The sequence below is a fragment of the Colobus angolensis genome, unplaced genomic scaffold (genome assembly GCF_000951035.1).
Source record: "Colobus angolensis palliatus isolate OR3802 unplaced genomic scaffold, Cang.pa_1.0 Scaffold95, whole genome shotgun sequence".
In the NCBI taxonomy this organism is placed as follows: Eukaryota; Metazoa; Chordata; class Mammalia; order Primates; family Cercopithecidae; genus Colobus; species Colobus angolensis.
This window is the reverse complement of record NW_012123487.1, coordinates 1,412,363-1,431,273: the sequence shown is the minus strand read 5'-3', so window position 1 is coordinate 1,431,273 and position 18,911 is coordinate 1,412,363. Positions and strand designations below refer to the sequence as shown.

Here is an 18,911-nt window from a genome sequence, read left to right as displayed (position 1 = left end):
TCTGGCACATAGTAGGTTAAATCTGGATGAATGAATGTCAGAACCAAAGGGCTAAAACAGGTTCAGAATCGAGGGAAACTGTTGGAAAATCTTCAGGGTGATCCGGGGTGTGGAAGGAAGGAACCAGGTCACAAGAAGGACCTCTTTCCTGGAGAGCACTGTTTCAGCAAAACAGCAATTCCCTCCTGGCCATTCTACCTTCTTTGGAAGTGCACCCCTCTCCAGCTTACCCTGCCTGCCTCGGCAACAGATGTTAAGGACAACTGCTTTGTGCCAAGGCTTGGAAATTTGTGAATTTCTTTTCCTTTTGCCTTTGCAATCTCAAGAATGGGATGTGAAGATCAGGGTAATAATCATTACTGTTTATTGACATGTACTGAAGGCTATGTGTCAGATATTGTATTAAACACTGTACATCTCATTTAATCTTCAAACAACTCCATGAGGTAGATAATTATCATTTCCGTTTTACAGAGGAGGAGAGGAAAGGAGGGAAACATTAAGTAGCCTGTCCAAGGTCACACAACTACGTTAACAGAGCTGGCGTTTGAACTAGTCAGTCTGGCCTCACAGTTAAGCTACTTAACCTTAGGTACTATTATACCTATCTTACAGCTACCAAAAGTAAGGATCCGAGAGGTTAAGTAGCTTGCCCGAGGTTACGCACCTAGTATGCTATTAACACTCAATTTAGAAACTGAAAGTCTGGTTCACAAGCCTGAGCTCTTAACCACTGAGACTAGAGGTAGTGGGATACAGGCCAGAGCCCGGAAGGCTGTACGGGATCAGGAGACCAGGCCACCAGACCCGCCCCTCCCTGGAATCCCCTCCGGGCTGCAGTGTAGTGGTCGCTTTCTGCCCCAGAGCGCCGGAGGTATGAAGCCTCCTACCTCCAACATTGGGAGATGGAGGTCCTGGGGGCCTCGGGCCGAGCCCGGCTTTGCTCCCCTTTGGCGCAGGTGCCTGCGTCTTGACCCCCACTGAAGGCCAAGTAGAGAACCCTCACCAGGGTCCTGGGACCCGTCCACCCCTAGACATAGCTCGCCCTGGGCCTCTCAGCTCCGCGCCCCCACATCCTCCAGATGCCCAGCGGTTGCTAAGATACCGCGGGCCGTTACGCCGCCGCGGACTGATGATGTCAGCACTGCTTCCGGTCGGTGGCGCTTCGCTCTGTCCCGAGCCAGGTCAGTCGGGGAGTGCAGGCTGGCCCATTCCGGACTCTGGGCTCCTAGGCCGGGGGTGGGCCCTGCCAGGAGTGGGCGTGAGCTTCGCACGTCCTCTGAGACTACACTGTGTTCTGTCTTTGCGGCGCGACGGGCGTGGGAGCGGGGCCTGCCGAAAGGTGGGCTGGGGTTGGAGGAAGTGGCCCGGTAGCCGCTGTGTGTCCTGAGGCCGTAAGGTCCCTGACCACCCCGCTTGAAGCTGGCGAAGGAGCAAGGCCCATTTTCTCTAGACAATCGTGTAGGTTCCAGAGACCTGGGCCTGAGCTCTCCGCATCGGTACTTTATGGGTCGTCTAGATTGTGCCGGACCTGTGTGACCCTGCCGTTGTTTTCTTTCCAGCATGATCCGCTGGGCCCCCAGCGCATCTCCTGGAAGAGCCCACTCACCCTGGACGAGCTCTTCGGTAGCCTCAGACCGTCCTTGAAGAGGATGACTGAGACATTATGGGCCACGCGCTGTGTGTCTGCTCTCGGGGAACTGTCATCATTGACAATAAGCGCTACCTCTTCATCCAGAAACTGGGGGAGGGGTGAGTGTTTGGAAGTCGGTTAACTAGGCCTCAAGGTTGTGGTCATTGAAGGACAGCGGTGTGCACGTGCTTGGGGCACAGGGGTTTTATCCCTATCCCTATCTTCTCTCACCTGACAGAGCCTAGCTACACAGTATCAAGAAGGTGGATTCTGGAGCCAGGCCTGCTAAATCCACCTCATGTGACCTTGATAAACCATGTTTTTTTCATATGCTTAATGGAGATGATTATCATCCCTCACTGATGGAGTTGTGAGGATTAAATGAGATAATGTGTATAAAATGTCTCACCCAGTGCGTGGTTCATAAGTACTTGATAAGTGTTGGCTATTATTTATTTAGCATCTGTCACGTGCAGAGGTCTCTGTTATGACCATAGGACCTCAAAGATTTCTATATCTCTGCTCCTGAGGAGCTCACAGTGTAATATTCTTCAGATTTCTCTTAGAGCCACATCTTGGGAGGGTTTCTGCTAAATGGGAAGGACACCCCACTCCCCACCAGGAAATTTCTCTAGGTCTTAGCCGCGTGGGAGATGACCATGGCCCTTCATTGACCCCTTTGGCCCACAGTGGGTTCAGCTATGTGGACCTAGTGGAAGGGTTACATGATGGACACTTCTACGCCCTGAAGCGAATCCTGTGTCACGAGCAGCAGGACCGGGAGGAGGCCCAGCGAGAAGCCGACAGGCATCGCCTCTTCAATCACCCCAACATCCTTCGCCTCGTGGCTTACTGTCTGAGGGAGCGGGGTGCTAAGCATGAAGCCTGGCTGCTGCTACCGTTCTTCAAGGTCAGAAAGACTCCCGGTTATGGAGGGGGTTGCAACAGAGCCACCTACCCATGGGCTATGTGAGCAGTCCAGCATGTTAGGAAGCAGAGACCATGTCCTGGGTTTGGCCACTTTAGATTTTGAGTTTGAGGTGTGTATCATGAAAGGGCTGATAGGCTTTGACATAGGGAAGGGATCAGGCCTAAGGAGCAGAGGCTCCAAAAACATCTCCAACTGTAGGGAAACTTGTGTTGCAGAGAGGTACGCTGTGGAATGAGATAGAAAGGCTGAAGGACAAAGGCAACTTCTTGACCGAGGATCAAATCCTTTGGCTGCTGCTGGGGATCTGCAGAGGCCTTGAGGCCATTCATGCCAAGGGTTATGCCCACAGGTCAGTGGGAGGACCCTGTGTGCTTGCTGGGGCCCAGAGGAAGAGCCTTACCAAGAGAAATGGGAGGTCTCTGTTCTCCCAAGAAACAGCCTATATGATTCTTTTGCTTGCTGGGATTCCAGCCTTCCTGTCCAGAGATGCTCGTAGGTCACTTCTACTTCCCTACAGGGACTTGAAGCCCACCAATATATTGCTCGGAGATGAGGGGCAACCAGTTTTAATGGACTTGGGTTCTATGAATCAAGCATGCATCAATGTGGAGGGCTCCCGCCAGGCTTTGACTCTGCAGGTAAAAGAATCTCCAGGTTCCTTTTCTCACCTGTTCCCCATTCCCACCCCTTGTGCATGCCCCAGTTTGGTCACATGACCATGACGAGTGCCCCACTTTTGAGCTCTGGGATCACTGTTCCAGGACTGGGCAGCCCAGCGGTGCACCATCTCCTACCGAGCCCCAGAGCTCTTCTCTGTGCAGAGTCACTGTGTCATCGATGAGCGGACTGATGTCTGGGTAAGGAGCATATAGGTATCTGGGTAGGGAGGGCTGTGGCTCTGTACCTGCTATGGAGTAGAGTAGGTCATTGGTTTCTGTTGCATGGGGCCCCAGGAACCACAGTATGTCCCCATCCACTTCAACTTCCTTCCTGGGAACTGTCACTGATACTGTACCCAGTTGCGCCGGATGTGGTATAATCCCTGCCCCGAACAAGGTGAGTACAGCTCAGTGTCAGTACTGAAGGCACTGGCTAAGCAGGGGCTAAGCTACGCAGAGGCTGCAGAGGCCTCCAACCGACTGGCAGTTTCTTTGTGCCCTGGTGGTGCCATGTGGTTGAGATCAGCTTATTCTTTTTAGCTTATGTAGTCTTTTACCACAGAAGTAAGGGGAGCGATGTCATCTCCATTGGTCCCCTTCTAGGGACTAACCAAGTTATGCTCAGTCCCTAGGCTGTGTGCTATATGCCATGATGTTTGGAGAAGGCCCTTATGACATGGTGTTCCAAAAGGGTGACAGTGTGGCCCTTGCTGTGCAGAACCAACTCAGCATCCCACAAAGCCCCAGGTGAGCAAGCAACGAATGGGGCATCAAGTATTTCAGACTCTCCCCTGGTATTAGCTGAGTTGACAGATAGGTGTCATCCAGTCACCCTGTACTCCTCCCTTCACAGGCATTCTTCAGCATTGCGGCAGCTCCTGGCCTCTATGATGACCGTGGACCCACATCAGCGTCCTCACATTCCTCTCCTCCTCAGTCAGCTGGAGGCGCTGCAGCCCCCAGCTCCTGGCCAGCATACTACCCAAATCTGAAAAAGCAGCAGGTTGAGAAGATGTCCCCTCGTGCCTCGGAAAGAGGTTCCCATCCCTCACTGGAATCTCTACCCATTCCATCCAGGACTGCTCTTACACTTGGGGGTAGTGGGGTCAGGACAATCATCTTAGTCCTGCATCTGCTCTTCTGCTTTCTTCCAGGAGCAAAACCTGGGCAAGGGGCCTTACTGAGTGGGAGTGGGTGGGGGTTGAGAAAAGGGAAATGGTGGGATACGGAACATGGCTCTGAGCAGGACTGTTGAGCTCACATAGTGTTCTGCCTCCAAATCTGGGAGCAGGAGAATGTATAAACAAGAATAAAGTGGAAGCAGATTGGTGTGGATCTTAGTCTCAGTGTTCCTAGAGTGAGAGAAGAGGTACAAGGGGCCCAAAGTCTAGTTGCCATTTCCAGGAGAACTGCCTGGGAAGGAGGAGGACTGCTGCAGAGTCAGCAATGGTGTGACTTCATTCCACAGGAGGTTGGTTAGCCATGGACAGTTCTAGCTCGTCTTAGATCAAAACTAAAAGCTGCTTGGGCTCAAGCTGGCATTTGCCTGTGTCAAGAACCAGGGCCCCCTAAAAGCACTCAACTAGTTCTTTCCTTCCTTCACTCCTGGGGTGAGTAGCTTAGTCAGAGCGGCCCAGCCGGTTTGCCAGGCAAGGGCCTCTGGGTGGAGACACCTGAGGAAGCTTTGGTGCAGGGAGATTACAGGTCTCCCATCCTCAGCCTAAGGGCAAGGGGAGTGGAGGTGGCAGCAGCAGCTGTTTTTGGCCCATGTCTCCCTGATCGTTCAAGCTCATACATGGTTAATGATTAATGAGGCAGTGTGGTGTGGCAGTATCCAGCTGCCACTTCCTGCCTACTCTGCTGAGTAAACAGGGGCCCTGTCTTAGCTGGGCTTCAAACCTGTTCCCTAGGGAAGGGCACTGTTCCCTGAAACACCAGGGAAGAAAGGCAAGGGCAGGGTTGGCATCTCCTGCTTTTTTGTGATCCAAGCCTCCTCCCCCCAACCATGTCCACCCCACAGGCTGACATCAGCATGGGGCCTGGGGCTCCTGTTAGCAAAGTTGAAGCTTTCCCCAGGGCCCTAGCAGGAGTCTCCCACCAGCTAGCACGGAGGCTGAGGCCAGAAAGAAATCACAAACAGAGGGGAGATGACCTGACTTTTAATGGCACAGCCCCAGCTCCAGCAAAGCAGCAAGACAGGAAGCTATGCAAAGCTGCTCAGAGGTGCAGTGGCACAAACAACTCTAGGAGATCGCCTGTGTTCTCTCCCATCCCCCAAGCTTATGATGTGGCTCCATGCCCAGGAACTCTGGGCCAGCCCAGCCCCACTCCCAAACCCTCATAATGCACAGAGGAGTCTGGGCCGAGCCTTGCTTCCAGAGTTGGTAAATGTAGAGGCAGCAGGAAGAACAGGGTAGCAGTCTAACTTTCAAAGACAGAAACCACTGGATTAAACTCCTACTCGGAAAGGAACTGAAGACTCATCCTTCAACAGTTTGTACCTGGATTTGGTCCTTATTTCCTCCCTATACTGAATACCCCTAGGGCTTTGGTTTAAAGTCCCTGGGGTTATGCTTCCTGGGCCTGGCAAGGACCCCTTTGCAGGTCTCACGTTCAGCGATGGAAGGGATAAGGGTCATGAACAGCAAACAGTGATAGCAGCAGCAGCATGAAGGGGAAGGCAGCAGAAGCTCAAGCACTCAGAGGGGACAAGAAACCGTGCAAGGAAACTGTTTATTTCGAAAGGATTTTGCAATAAACATAGTGAACAGGCTCCAGGCAGCTGGTTTATTCTTCTCCCTCATCCTCGTCCTCATAGGAGTCGATGCCCACCTCCTCGTAATCCTTCTCCAGGGCAGCCATATCCTCACGGGCCTCGGAGAACTCACCCTCCTCCATGCCCTCACCCACGTACCAGTGCACAAATGCCCTCTTGGCATACATCAGGTCGAACTTGTGGTCCAGGCGGGCCCAGGCCTCAGCGATGGCTGTCGTGTTGCTCAGCATGCACACGGCACGCTGCACCTTGGCCAGGTCACCCCCAGGCACCACAGTGGGAGGCTGGTAGTTGATACCAACCTTGAAGCCTGTGGGGCACCAGTCCACAAACTGAATGCTGCGCTTGGTCTTGATGGCGGCAATGGCAGCGTTGACATCCTTGGGCACCACATCTCCACGGTACAGCAGGCAGCAGGCCATGTACTTGCCGTGCCGGGGATCACACTTCACCATCTGGTTGGCAGGCTCAAAACAGGCATTGGTGATCTCTGCCACCGACAGCTGCTCGTGGTATGCCTTTTCTGCAGAGATAACTGGTGCATAGGTGGCCAGGGGGAAGTGGATGCGAGGGTAGGGCACCAGGTTGGTCTGGAACTCTGTCAGGTCCACATTGAGGGCCCCGTCAAAGCGCAGAGAAGCTGTGATGGAGGAGACGATTTGGCTAATGAGGCGATTGAGGTTGGTGTAGGTTGGGCGCTCGATATCTAGGTTGCGGCGGCAGATATCATAGATTGCTTCGTTGTCCACCATGAAGGCACAGTCTGAGTGCTCCAGGGTGGTGTGGGTGGTCAGGATAGAGTTGTAGGGCTCGACCACGGCTGTAGACACCTGGGGGGCTGGGTAGATGGAGAATTCCAGCTTGGATTTCTTGCCATAGTCAACAGAGAGCCGTTCCATCAGGAGTGAGGTGAAGCCAGAGCCAGTGCCCCCACCAAAGCTGTGGAATACCAGGAAGCCCTGAAGTCCTGTGCACTGGTCAGACTGAAAGGCAAGAATGAGAAATAACTGTTTAGGTAGGGGAGGGGCCTGAGGGACTCTATCACCCGGCTGCATAAAGCGCAAGATACATCAGCAGTCAGGGCAAATACTGAGGATGCCATAGCAGCACCACATTTGAGACCATGTACAGTTAGAGATGACCCCCTGAAAGGGATCTGAAAAAAATACTCCTGACCATTAGCACAGTCTCAAAAGTTCCCTCCCTCCCAAGACAAATTCTCACCAGCTTCCGGATCCGATCCAGCACTGGGTCAATGATCTCCTTGCCAATGGTATAGTGACCACGGGCATAGTTGTTGGCAGCATCCTCTTTCCCAGTGATGAGCTGCTCTGGGTGGAAGAGCTGTCGGTATGGGCCATTTCGGATCTCATCTGGAAGGGCAAAAACCACAAAACTATGCTCAGCAGGGACCTTCCTCCCCCAGGGTGGTAGCTGTGGCCAGATGCATAGAAGGACTCATCCTTCTGCCAGCCTGAGATACCAGTGTGTGAGAGAAACCCAGACCGGCTGCCCAGGCCAGTCTGAGATCAGCTTGCCTTCTGCAGCTTCAAATACGGCTAGGAATTTTCAGGGCCAGGAATGCCTGGTCTAAATACCCTCTCTGTCCAGGGAGAAGCTTTGAGTCATGCTCCACCCGCTTCAGTTTGTCCCCACTTCCTCTCACCAATGACTGTAGGCTCCAGATCCACAAAAACTGCCCGTGGCACGTGTTTTCCAGCACCAGTTTCACAGAAGAAGGTGGTGAAGGAGTCGTCCCCTCCACCAATGGTCTTGTCACTGGGCATCTGCCCATCAGGCTGAATCCCATGTTCCAAGCAATAGAGCTCCCAGCAGGCATTGCCCATCTGGACACCTGCCTGCCCCACGTGGACTGAGATGCATTCACGCTGAGGGATAGAGAGAGGGGACACAGCATTAGCCCCACATCCACAAGTCCTCACCTCACCTCGCAAGTCTCTCTTCCACCCTATCACCTACCAGCTAGGATGACTCAGTTGGCAAGAGTGGAGGCTTGGGGCTGGGCAGAGGTGAGAAGAGGCTAGCAGCCTGCCCAGGCTCCCAGTTACAGGACTCCCCACCTGGAGGCACCCAGCAGGGCAGGCCAACTTCTTAGCCCACTTCTCAGTGGGGAATCTGTCAAGTGAGCACTGTGGCTCCACATGAAAAAAGAAGGTTTCCTAGAGGTATGGGTTTACAGCTAGAGGCCTCCCCACTTGATTCTTTGCTTTGAGTATGAACAGCTAGACTTCATAGAACCCTTTCCCTCTTTCTTTCCTGTAAGCTGCAGAGGTGTCTCAACCATCCAATCTGGCATCAACTGACCACACGCCATCAGGATGCCCTCCTCCCTCACCTTTAAATCCTATCTGGCTCTGGGGATCAATCCCATCTGGCTCCTCTCCCCACCTCCACCCTCACACCCTGGGTGTCTTCACCACTTTCATCTCCCGTGTCAGCCCGCACGGAAATAGCGACGGTAATGCTTGTAAGCTCAGACAGCAGGGGCCAGCAATAAGGTTTGAGGGTACTGGGACACTCACTGCCTTAGGCTCCGTCCCTGTCAGCCCCAAATTAACCCCTAAAGCACTAAAGCCCAGCAGGGCCCGCGCGCCCTTCCCACACCGAAATGGCGGGGTGACGGTTTCCAAATACCCAGAAAAGGAAGTGGAACCTGCGGTTAGGCCCCAGAGGTAACCCGCCTTGTCCCGGGCAGGGTGGGCGCCATCCTGCAGCCCAGCCCTACATCCGCTCTCCCTGTGGAGTCTTTCCAGTTATTTCCCGGCCCAAAGCGGGGATTGGGTTTCGGCCCCCGCTCCTGGGCTATAAATACCACCCCCTACATGCACCTCTTCCCCCTCCCCCCCAACCTGGCCTCGGCCCGCGCAGTGCTCAGCGCCAGCTGTCTCTGCCCATCCGCGCACCCGGGCTCCGGCTGGAGAGGGCCAGCTCGCTTCAGGAGGCCGAACACCGTTCCCACCACCCCTCTCAGCTCAGAAGCAGGGTGCTGAGTCACGAGTGGGGGGGTGATTCTGTGGATAGTTGGAATGCATACACAGAGGAAAGGGGGATGTGGCACCAGGTAACCTGACCCCCTTCCACCTTCTAGCGCCAAGCACGTGCTGGGTCAGTGCTGGGGACCGGGGACTGGGGATGCAACAGGGCAGCCAAGCGCGTCTTCTTTCGCCCGCGGAAAGGACGGGGCGCGGGCACGCGTGACTCTCACACAGAGTCGGGACACAAATGCTCGGTAAGGCAGGAGCAGAGTGCCAGAAGGGTTCCTCTCTGTTACTGAAGAGTCGCACTCCACCCCAAGCCCCAAACCCAGCCACCGAAGGTGAACTACACGGCTCGGCCAAAGTCACCAGGAGGGGGTTGGGGAGGGAGGATGCAAAACCCTCGCACCTCCTGGAGACCCGGAACGCCTGGTGGAGGTCCCCGAGCATGCCTGGAAGGAAAGTTCCCCAAAGGAGAGGGGCAATTAGGGGACGGGCGCGACCCCGGCGGGGCCGCACTCACCATGGTGAGTCCGGGCGGTGCGTCTCACGTTGAGTCGGGGTGACGGGTCTCAGTGAGAACTGCGCTAGCTGCAGTGCCGCACCGCCCTTATAGGCGGGAGGCGGGGCCCACGTTCCCCGCTCGCCCACTAGAGGCTGGGCGGCCCGCAGGCCACGCCTCCCAGGAGGGGTAAGAGGCCTCCCCGAGGGGAGGAGCCTGGCCGCGTACCCTCCCCAAGCTGCGCACTGGTTCCTCACCTGTCGGGCTGGGATTAAGCGTCGCGACTCCGGCTTTAACCATTCTTTCCTCGTTTTAAGCCGACACGCTGGGCTCCCTAGGGTCTCCGCGGAGACGCAGGGTGCTATGGCAGGGCGAGTCTCACCTGCACCTGCCTCCTGGAGGCACCGGTCATCCAGATGTTCCGACTTAGGTCGGGAGCAGGGGAGGCTGTCCTTCCCAAGCGGCCGCAACTGGCCTTCACCGATACCCTTCCAGCCCCGCCTCCCAGGAGACTCGGGCCGGCTGTGAGGCTGTGGCGCGTCCCCGGGGAGCCCTTGCCAGCTGCCTGACGCTTCCTGGTCCCCGGCCGGGGCGGCAGGCTTTCGCCGACGCCTGTGGGCGGCCGAGGACCCAGAACTGCACAGTCTGAGCCCCAGAGTGCCGATGCCTTAGGCCCTCCCGCAGAGTCGAGCCCTGCAGCCTGTCTGCCTGGGCCGACCCCGGAATCTGCCGCGGCTTGCCGGCGGCTCGCGGGTCAGTGGCCCCGTCATCAGCGCCGTCACTATGATGCCTTCGCTGCGGGAGACATCTCCTGCTCTCCCGCTCTCCTGCTGCCAGAACTGTGGGAGTGCTGACCTGGAGACCTCAGGACCTGGATTCTCTTCCAGGCTACCCTGTGTGACCTTGGGCAAGTGACTTAACCTCACTGAGTCCTTGACATTTTCGTGGGTGAAAAGGAGGCAGTGATGTCATAGTGGAAACATTGTTGTAAGCTATCAAAACATCTGTTGACTCTGAGGAGAAAAGAAGAAAATCGAGATTCTCATATCTTGGATGATTCTTTCGCAGTCTCTTCTGTCTCTAAGCCAAGAGCAGGATCTGCAACCCGTTAATGGTCTCAGCACTCTGCCCCAGGTCTCCGCAGAAGCCCTTCTTTCTACATTTAATTCCATTCTTCCCACCCTATCTTTTCAAGCTACTCCTGCTTTCCCGCTCTCTCTCTCTCTTTTTTTTTTTTTTGGTCCGTGTCTTGCTGTGTCACCCAGGCTAGAGTGCAGTGGTGCAACCTCAGCTCATTGCAACCTCCATCTTCGGGCTCAAAGCCATCCTTCTACCACATCCAATTCCATTCTTCCCACCCTATCTTTTCAAGCTACTTCTGCTTTCCCGCTCTCTCTTCTTTTTTTTTTTTTTTTGGTCCGTGTCTTGCTGTGTCACCCAGGCTAGAGTGCAGTGGTGCAACCTCAGCTCATTGCAACCTCCATCTTCGGGCTCAAAGCCATCCTTCTACCACATCCTTCCACCTCAGCCTCCTTGGTAGCTGGGACCACAGGCGTGCACCACCATGCCCAGCTTATTATTATTATTATTATTATTATTGAAATGGAATTGCACTCTTGTTGCCCAGGCTGGAGTGCAATGGCATGATCTTGGCTCACCGCAACACCCGCCTCCCGGATTCTAGCGATTCTCCTGCCTCAACCTCCTGAGTGGCTGGGATTACTGGCATGCACCACCATGCCTGGCTGATTTTTGTATTTTTAGTAGAGACAGGGTTTCACCATATTGGTCAGGCTAGTCTCCAACTCCCGACCTTAGATGGTCCGCCCGCTTTGGCCTCCCAAAGTGCTGGGATTACAGGTGTGAGCCACCACGCCCAGCCTTATTTTTTTAATTTTTAGTAGAGACAAAAATCTCGCCATATTGTCCAGATTTGTCTCGAACTCCTGAGCTCAAGCAATCCACCCACCTCAACCTCCCAAAGTGCTGGGATTACAGGCCTGAGCAACCATCCCTGGCCTGCCTCGCATTTTCTAATTGTCTCCCTTTACTGGGGAAAGTCATCTGGCAGTGCCCCAGGTGCTGCTGGTTTGCAGATCTTAAGAAACCTGTCTTCCCGGCTCTACATCGCTTGGAAAGGATTCACCCGACCCTCCCCCATCACCTGACAACACAACACAATACCATGAAAGAACTTGTGATGGCAACTCTCTATCAACAAAATAGGCAAGGCATGGAAAGGAATATAGTGAAATATGACAAGGTCTCTCTTCCCAGTAGACTTGCCTTCTGGTTGGGAGAACAAGACTCATTCATAACAAGAAAACTGACAGGGGCATATAATGAGGCTGCTTTGGGGAATAAGGTCATGGTCTCTACAAAGGAAGGGGCCGTGGTGACTACAGGACACATGGCAGTAGGTTGCAGACCTTCCCTGGACCTCTTTTTCCTTGTGCTCTCCTATCCTAGCAGAATGAATGTAGTAAGAGACTTGAGCTATCTTAGGAAAAACCCTAAACCTCTTTGACCTTCAGGTGCAGATTCCTCATTTGGAAAACTGGGATAACAACTTCAGATTGTATCAGATGAATTTAGAGATGTACCTATTCACATCAAGGCACTGTGTAAGTAGCTGTGACATTTATTTTGGTGCATATAGCACATCATGCTGTAGTTATTTGTGTACATGTCCATCTTGCTATTATAGATAGCAAACTATTGTAAGTAAGGACTGTGTCTTATTCATCTTTGTTTCTAGCGCCTACCATAGTGCTTAGCACATCTGGTCAGCATTTGCTAAATGTGTGTCAGAAGAATTGTTTCACTTCAGAGATGGTAGGCAGAAGAACACCCCCCCATCCCCCCCACAAAGATATCCACATCCTAATCTCCAGGACCTGTGACTGTTACCTTACATGGCAAAAGACTCTGAAGATGTTATTAAGGTAAAGATCTTGAGATAGGGAGATGATCCTGGATTATCCCAGCTGGGCCCAGTGTAATCTCAAGGGTCCTTATAAATGAAAGAGGGAGGCAGAAGGGTCAGAGTCAAAGAAGAAGAGGTGTGGTGTGGTGGCTCATGCCAGTAATCCCAACACTTTAGGAGGCTGAGGTGGGAGGATCACTTGAGGTTAGCAGTTTGAGACCAGCTTGGGCAACATGGTGAGACCCTGTCTCTACCAAAAAATTAAAATTAAAAAATAAAGAAGAGGTCAAAAGTAAGTAGAGGTCAGAATGATGTGATTGTTGGCTTTCAAGAGGGATAGGGGCCATGAGTAAAAGAATATGGGCAGCTTGTAGAAGATGGAAAAGTCAAGGAATAGATTCTCCCCTAGAATTTTCAGAAGGAAGGCAACCCAGCCAACACCTTAATTTTAGTTCTGTAAGACTCTTTTTTTTTTTTTTTTTTTTTGAGACCGGATCTTGCTCTCTTGCCCAGGCTGGATTGCTGTGCAATCATGGCTTACTGCAACGTTGCTCTCAAATTCCTAGGCTCAAGCAATCTTCCCACCTCAGCCTCCCTAGTAGCTGGGACTACAGACAGGCACCAGCACACCCGGCTATAGATATACATATATATACATATATGTGTGTGTGTGTGTATATATATATATACAGATAGATAGATAGATATAGATATAGATATTATGGCTGGGTTCAATAGCTCACACCTATAATCCCAGCACTTTGGGAGGCCAAGGTGGGAAGATCACTTGAGGTCAGGAGTTCGAGGCTAGCCTGGCCAACATGGTAAAGCCCTGTCTCTACTAAAAATACAAAAGTAGGCAGGCATTGTGGTAGGAGCCTATAATTCCCAGCTACTCAGGAGGCTGAGGCAGGAGAATTGCTTGAAACCAGGAGGTGGAGGTTGCAGTGAGCTGAGATGGAGCCACTGCACTCCAGCCTGGGTAACAGAGTAAAACTCTTTCTCAAAAAAATATACATACAGCCAGGTGCGGTGGCTCACACCTGTAATCCCAACACTTTGGGAGGCTGAGGCAGGCAGATCACTGGAGGTCAGGAGTTCAAGACCAGCCTAGCGAACATGGAGAAACTCGGTCTCTACTAAAAACAAAATTAGCTAGGTGCGGTGGCACATGCCTGTAATCCCAGCTACTCAGGAGGCTGAAGCAGGAGAATCGCTTGAACCCAGGAGGCAGAAGTTGCAGTGAGCCGAGATTGTGCCATTGCACTTCATGAAGCCTGGGCAACAAGAGCGAAACTCTGTCTCAAAAAAAAATACACACACACACACACACACACTGTATATATTTTATAGATATGGGGTCTTACTGTGTCGCCCAAGCTGGTCTAGAGCTTCTAGCTGTAAGCTCTCTCCTGTCTCAGCCTTCCAAACTGCTGAGATAGGCATGAGTCACTACACCTGGCCCATTTTGGGCTTTTTTTTTTTTTTTTTTAAGGTGGAGTCTCTCTGTGTCACCCAGTCTGGAGTGCAGTAGTGTGATCTCAGCTCTCAGTGCACTGCAACCTCCACCTACCAGGTTCAAGCAATTCTCCTGCCTCAACCTCCCGAGTAGCTGGGATTACAAGTGTGCACCACCATGCCCGGCTAATTTTTGTATTTTTAGTACAGACAGGATTTCAGTATGTGTGTGTGTGTCCTCAGGATGTATACAGATCCCCAGAATTAGGGCCATAAACTCTGGGTGAGTATGCAGGTAATGGTCCATTTTACCAGATTAAAAACTTTTAGACATTCATGGACATGTACAGAATCTAGCAAATGCTGCCAGATGTTGAATTACTTTTCTAATTCACTCTCCTGTTGAATTACTTTTCAGCCCATCTACCTATATGTGTACTCTCCCTCTGAGTCTCTCTCCCTCTTCTCCCTTCCCATTATCATCTCCATCTTTTCTGACCCCTTCCCAGCATCTCACCTTTATCTTGGAGCACGGCAGCAAGGTATTCAAAGTTTAAAATGTTTGCACTGACTCCACCTGGGAGAGGTAGAGCCGCAGCCTTAGTGATGTTCATCCTTCAGTTTTTCCAGACTGGAGCATCTCCCAGCCATCCTCCTTCTCACAGCACAGTCTTTACAAAAGGGGTAGCCCTATTCATCACATATCCATGAATTCACCCCTCAATACTCTCCCTGCAGACTTGACTCACATGCCCTGCTGAGATGCTTTTGCCAAGGTCTCTAGTGGCCTGCCTCTTGCCAAATCCAAAGGCCACACATCTCCGTCTTCATCTTTCTCAGCCACTCACAGCAGCATTTCACGTGGTCGATTCTTCTTTCCTTCTTGAAATTCTTTTTTCTTGGTTTCGATGACGGCACTGGCTCCTAGCTTTTGTCCTGGCCCCTCCTTCTTGGTGGCCTCTGATAGTTTAACTTTAAATGGTGTTCCCCATAACCCAGTCTCATGTTCTCTTATTTCCTTCATTTATTTTTCTCTCCAAAGGAGCAATTGTTGAAGCCTGGTGATGAATATATGAGGTTTTATTATATTATCTCTACTTTTAGGTATATTTTTAATATTCATAATAAAAAGTTATTGTAACATTTTTGGAATTATTTAAAAAGGAATAGAACTAGAGTATATACACTCCCATACAATAGTGAAAGAATAGGATAAAAAGAAATGAATGTCATATATATGCTGATGACTCAAATTTATATCTCCATTTCTGACCTCTCCTCTGAACTTCAGATTCATATGACTAATTATCTTCTTGACATCTCCACTTGAAAGCCCATTAGACAACTCAAACATAACACAGTCAACATGGAACTGTTTTCTACCCTCACCCCACTCCCTGCTAAAACTGCTTCTGTTCTAGGCTTCCCAGTCTGAGTGATCATCTTCCTCTCAAGTACTTGAGTTAAAATCTTAGGATTGGCCAGGTGCGGTGGCTCATGTCTGTAATACTAGCACTTTGGGAGGCCGAGGTGGGCGGATCACCTGAGGTCAGGAGTTCGAGACTAGCCTGGCCAACATGGTGAAATGCCATCTCTACTAAAAATACAGAAATTAGCCTGGTGTGGTGGCAGGTGTCGGTAGTCCCAGCTACTCAGGAGGCTGAGGCAGGAGAATCACTTGAATCCAGGAGGCAGAGGTTGCAGTGAGCAGAGATCGCGCCATCACACTCCAGCCTGGGGGAAGAGTGAGACTTTGTCTCAAATAAATAAATAAATAAATAAATAGATAGATAAAATCTTTATTTTAGGATCATTTTCCTCTCTCTCCCCTCTCCCTCTTTTAAGTTAGAATTTTTTGGCTCCAAATAATGGAAAGCCTAACTTATCAGTGGCTTGAACAATGAGGGTATTTATTATTCCACAAGAAATCTGAGTATAGGGCCTTTCCAGGGTTGATTCAGTCATGTTACCAATAACTCCAGTGTTTCTAACTTTCTGCTCTGTCATCCTCAAAGAGCGGGTGACATCTTCCCTCAGGAACACAAGATACAGCAGCTCTAAGTATCATGTCCTTATATGACTCTGTCTTAAGGCAGGAAATGGGGGGCTTCCTCCCACATCACTTTTTATCGGGAGAAAAACCTTTCCTTGAAGCGCCCTAGCAGACTTCCCCCTTCTATCTCACTGGTTCTTGCCTAAACCAGTCACTGGAGGGAGGGAGTTAAATGGCCATGGATGGTTTGGACTAACCTGTACACACCCCTAGGTCTGGGGGAAAGCCGTCTTCCTTGAGCAAGTGCAAGGGTGAATACTCAAATAAAATCAGGACCTTGCCAGTGAAGAACTGGGGCAGGGGCAGGCAAGGCTGTTGAGAAGCTCTGCCACCGCCTACACTAGTATGTCCTTCACTTTACTGCCAACCCAGCTACTTCTCACCACCCCCTGCTACCATCCCGTTATTCCTAGATGCCTCCAGAAGCCTCTGAACTAGCTTCCTGCCTCTAGGCTTGAAACTCTAATGCAGTCTCCACACAGCAGTTGCAGTCATCTCTCTGAAACACAAGCTAGGCAATGACGCTTGCTTCAAACCCTCCCGTTACACTTATATAAAAGCCATTCTCCTTCCAAGACCCCTCACCTTTATGATCTCATTTTTTGCAACTCTCTCCCTTCCTCACTCTGGGTTTTTGGACACAGTGGGCTGGTTCCTACCTATGAATGTTTGTACTTGCTTATTCTGTCTGTCTAGAGCACCGTTTTCCGGATCTTGACTCCCTGACTCCTCACCATTCAGCTCTCAGTTCAAATATCACCTTCTGGCCGGGCGCGGTGGCTCACGCCTGTAATCCCAGCACTTTGGGAGGCCGAGGCGGGCAGATCACAAGGTCAGCAGATCGAGACCATCCTGGTTAACACGGTGAAACCCCGTCTCCACTAAAAATACAAAAAATTAGCCGGGCGTGGTAGCAGGCACCTGTAGTCTCAGCTACTCAGAACGCTGAGGCAGCAGAATGGCGTGAACCCGGAAGGCAGAGGTTGCAATGAGCCGAGAACGTGCCACTGCACTCCATCCAGCCTGGGCGACTGAGTGAGACTCTGTCTCAAAAACAAACAAACAAACAAACAAACAAAAACAAATATCACCTTCTTATAGAGTGGCTTCTTCTCTGTTCAGTCTAAAATAGCAGCCCCTGCATATCTTTCTGTCCCATTATCCTGCCTTGTTTTCTTCACATGCTTATTGCTATCTGGAATGTTCTTGTTTGTTTATTGTCTGCCTTCCCCATGAAAATGAAAGCTCCATTTTATTTATTTTTGAGACAGGGTCTTACTGTGTCACCCAGGCTGGAGTGCAAGTGACATGATCCTGTCTCACTGCAACCTTGACCTCCTGCACTCAAGTGAGCCTCCCTCCTCAGCCTCCCAAGTAGCTGCGGCCACAGGCGTGTGCCACCACACCCAGCTAATTAAAAAATTTTTTTTTTTTGTAGAGGCAGAGTCCCACTATGTTGCCCAGGCTAGAATGTAAGCTTCTTAAGAGCATAAACTTGCCAGGCATGGTGGCTCACACATGTAACCCCAGAACTTTGGGAGGCTGAGGTGGGCAGATCCCACCTGAGGTCAGGAGTTCGAGACCAGCCTGATCAATATGATAAAAACCCCGTCTCTACTAAAATACAAAAATTAGCCAGGCATGGTGGCATGCGCCTGTAATCCCAGCTACTTGGGAGGCTGAGACAGGAGAATCACTTGAACCTGGGAGGCGGAGGTTGCAGTGAGCCGAGATAGCGCCATTGCACTCCAGCCTGGGCAACAAGAGCAAAACTCCATCCCCCCCACAAAAAAAAAGCATAAACTTTTCAATTTTGAAGAAATTTAAGAGTATTCACGGCCTCTTATGTTTTAACCCAGACACATTAAAATGCTTTAAAAATCTCAGTCTTGGCTGGGCACAGTGCCTCACACCTATAATCCCAACACTTTGGGAGGGCAAGGCAGGTGGATCATCTGAGGTCAGGAGTTTGAGACCAGCCTGGCGAACATGGTGAAACCCCATCTCTACTAAAAACACAAAAATTAGCAAGGTGTGTTGGTGCGTGCCTATAGTCCTAGCTACTTGGGAGGTTGAGGCAGGAGAATTGCTTGAACCCAGGAGGAGGAGGTTACAGTGAGCCAAGATCACAAAACTCAGTCTTTTCACTTTTCTTTTTGTAAGGCAGCTGACTGCCATTAGCATAGTTTTCTTTTTGGGGTTGGTGATACCTAGGCTGACTCTGAGAGTCCAACTTCCAAGGCCAGTTGGGAGAAGTTTAAGTGCTACACAAGAGAGTTTTGAGCCCAGTGGGCCCTCTGGGCCCCAGATCACTCCATTTGGACAATAATTCCTGAGGTCCGTGGTTTCATGGGCCAACCCAGTAGAAGGCTGAGCTTTCTTATCTTCGATGTGTTGGGTGGCTGGGTCTCCTCTTTGGGCCTCTTTGTTCCAGGTGGGAGACAGAAGAGTTCTAATCTTCAGTCTGTAGCCAAAGCCAGAGTTAACCAACTTGAGATCATTCCCTAGCTTACTGGGATGAGAGGGGCTCTGAAAAAGCCCCCGTTTCAACTGCACTATGTAACACAGTGGCTGAAAATTCACATTAGCAACTACTTCCTGGATAGGGTTGCTATATAAAATACTTTTATTTGCTAAATCTGGCAGACCTAGTTCTGGTTTTGGCTGCTATCTGGAAGAGGGACTGGAGAATTGTACAACAGTCCCCCCTTAGTTACAAGGATATGTTGTAGGGCCCCCAGCGGATGCCTGAAACTACGGATAGTACTGAACCTTATATACTGTTTTTTCCTATGCATGCATACCTATGACCAAGTTTAATTTATAAATTAGGCACAGTAACAGGTTAAGAACAATAATAGGCCAGGTGCAGTGGCTCATGCTTGTAATCCCAGCACTTTGGGAGGGTGAGGCAGGCAGATCACTTGAAGTCAGGAGTTTGAGACCAGCTTGGCCAACATGGTGAAACCCCATCTCT

At 51.1% G+C, this 18,911-nt stretch overlaps 3 protein-coding genes across 12 annotated transcripts in view; 1 reads left to right on the top strand and 2 right to left on the bottom strand.

Annotated features, from left to right (window-relative positions):
- GLB1L (galactosidase, beta 1-like) overlaps positions 1-1,140 on the bottom strand; it is a 9,665-nt gene extending 8,525 nt beyond the window's left edge. Inside the window, exon 1 of one of the 3 annotated variants that reach the window (XM_011932206.1) lies at positions 891-1,140. The gene's annotated coding sequence lies outside the window, so the exon portion shown is untranslated. The remainder of the gene's footprint in view (positions 1-890) is intronic. The other 2 variants (XM_011932207.1, XM_011932208.1) reach the window with 2 other exon arrangements.
- On the top strand, positions 1,118-5,996 carry STK16 (serine/threonine kinase 16). 2 transcript variants are annotated; one of them, XM_011932209.1, is made up of 8 exons: positions 1,118-1,184; positions 1,563-1,752; positions 2,324-2,543; positions 2,780-2,913; positions 3,082-3,202; positions 3,326-3,421; positions 3,849-3,970; positions 4,077-5,996. In XM_011932209.1, exons 2-8 carry the CDS (start codon positions 1,667-1,669, stop codon positions 4,213-4,215), a joined length of 918 nt encoding a protein of 305 aa, XP_011787599.1. In that variant the 5' UTR covers positions 1,118-1,184; positions 1,563-1,666; the 3' UTR covers positions 4,216-5,996. The 2 variants fall into 2 exon arrangements, with proteins under 2 accessions (XP_011787599.1, XP_011787600.1); XM_011932210.1 differs by having other exon boundaries at positions 1,141-1,461.
- TUBA4A (tubulin, alpha 4a) overlaps positions 5,938-18,911 on the bottom strand; it is a 27,607-nt gene continuing 14,633 nt past the window's right edge. Inside the window, exons 1-6 of one of the 7 annotated variants that reach the window (XM_011932215.1) lie at positions 17,336-17,345; positions 11,162-11,177; positions 9,519-9,566; positions 7,666-7,888; positions 7,224-7,372; positions 5,938-6,982 (exon numbers count right to left, since the gene is read on the bottom strand). In XM_011932215.1, the coding sequence (XP_011787605.1) occupies positions 6,011-6,982; positions 7,224-7,372; positions 7,666-7,888; positions 9,519-9,521 (1,347 nt within the window). In that variant the 5' untranslated portion in view covers positions 9,522-9,566; positions 11,162-11,177; positions 17,336-17,345 and the 3' untranslated portion in view covers positions 5,938-6,010. The other 6 variants (XM_011932216.1, XM_011932214.1, XM_011932217.1 and 3 more) reach the window with 6 other exon arrangements.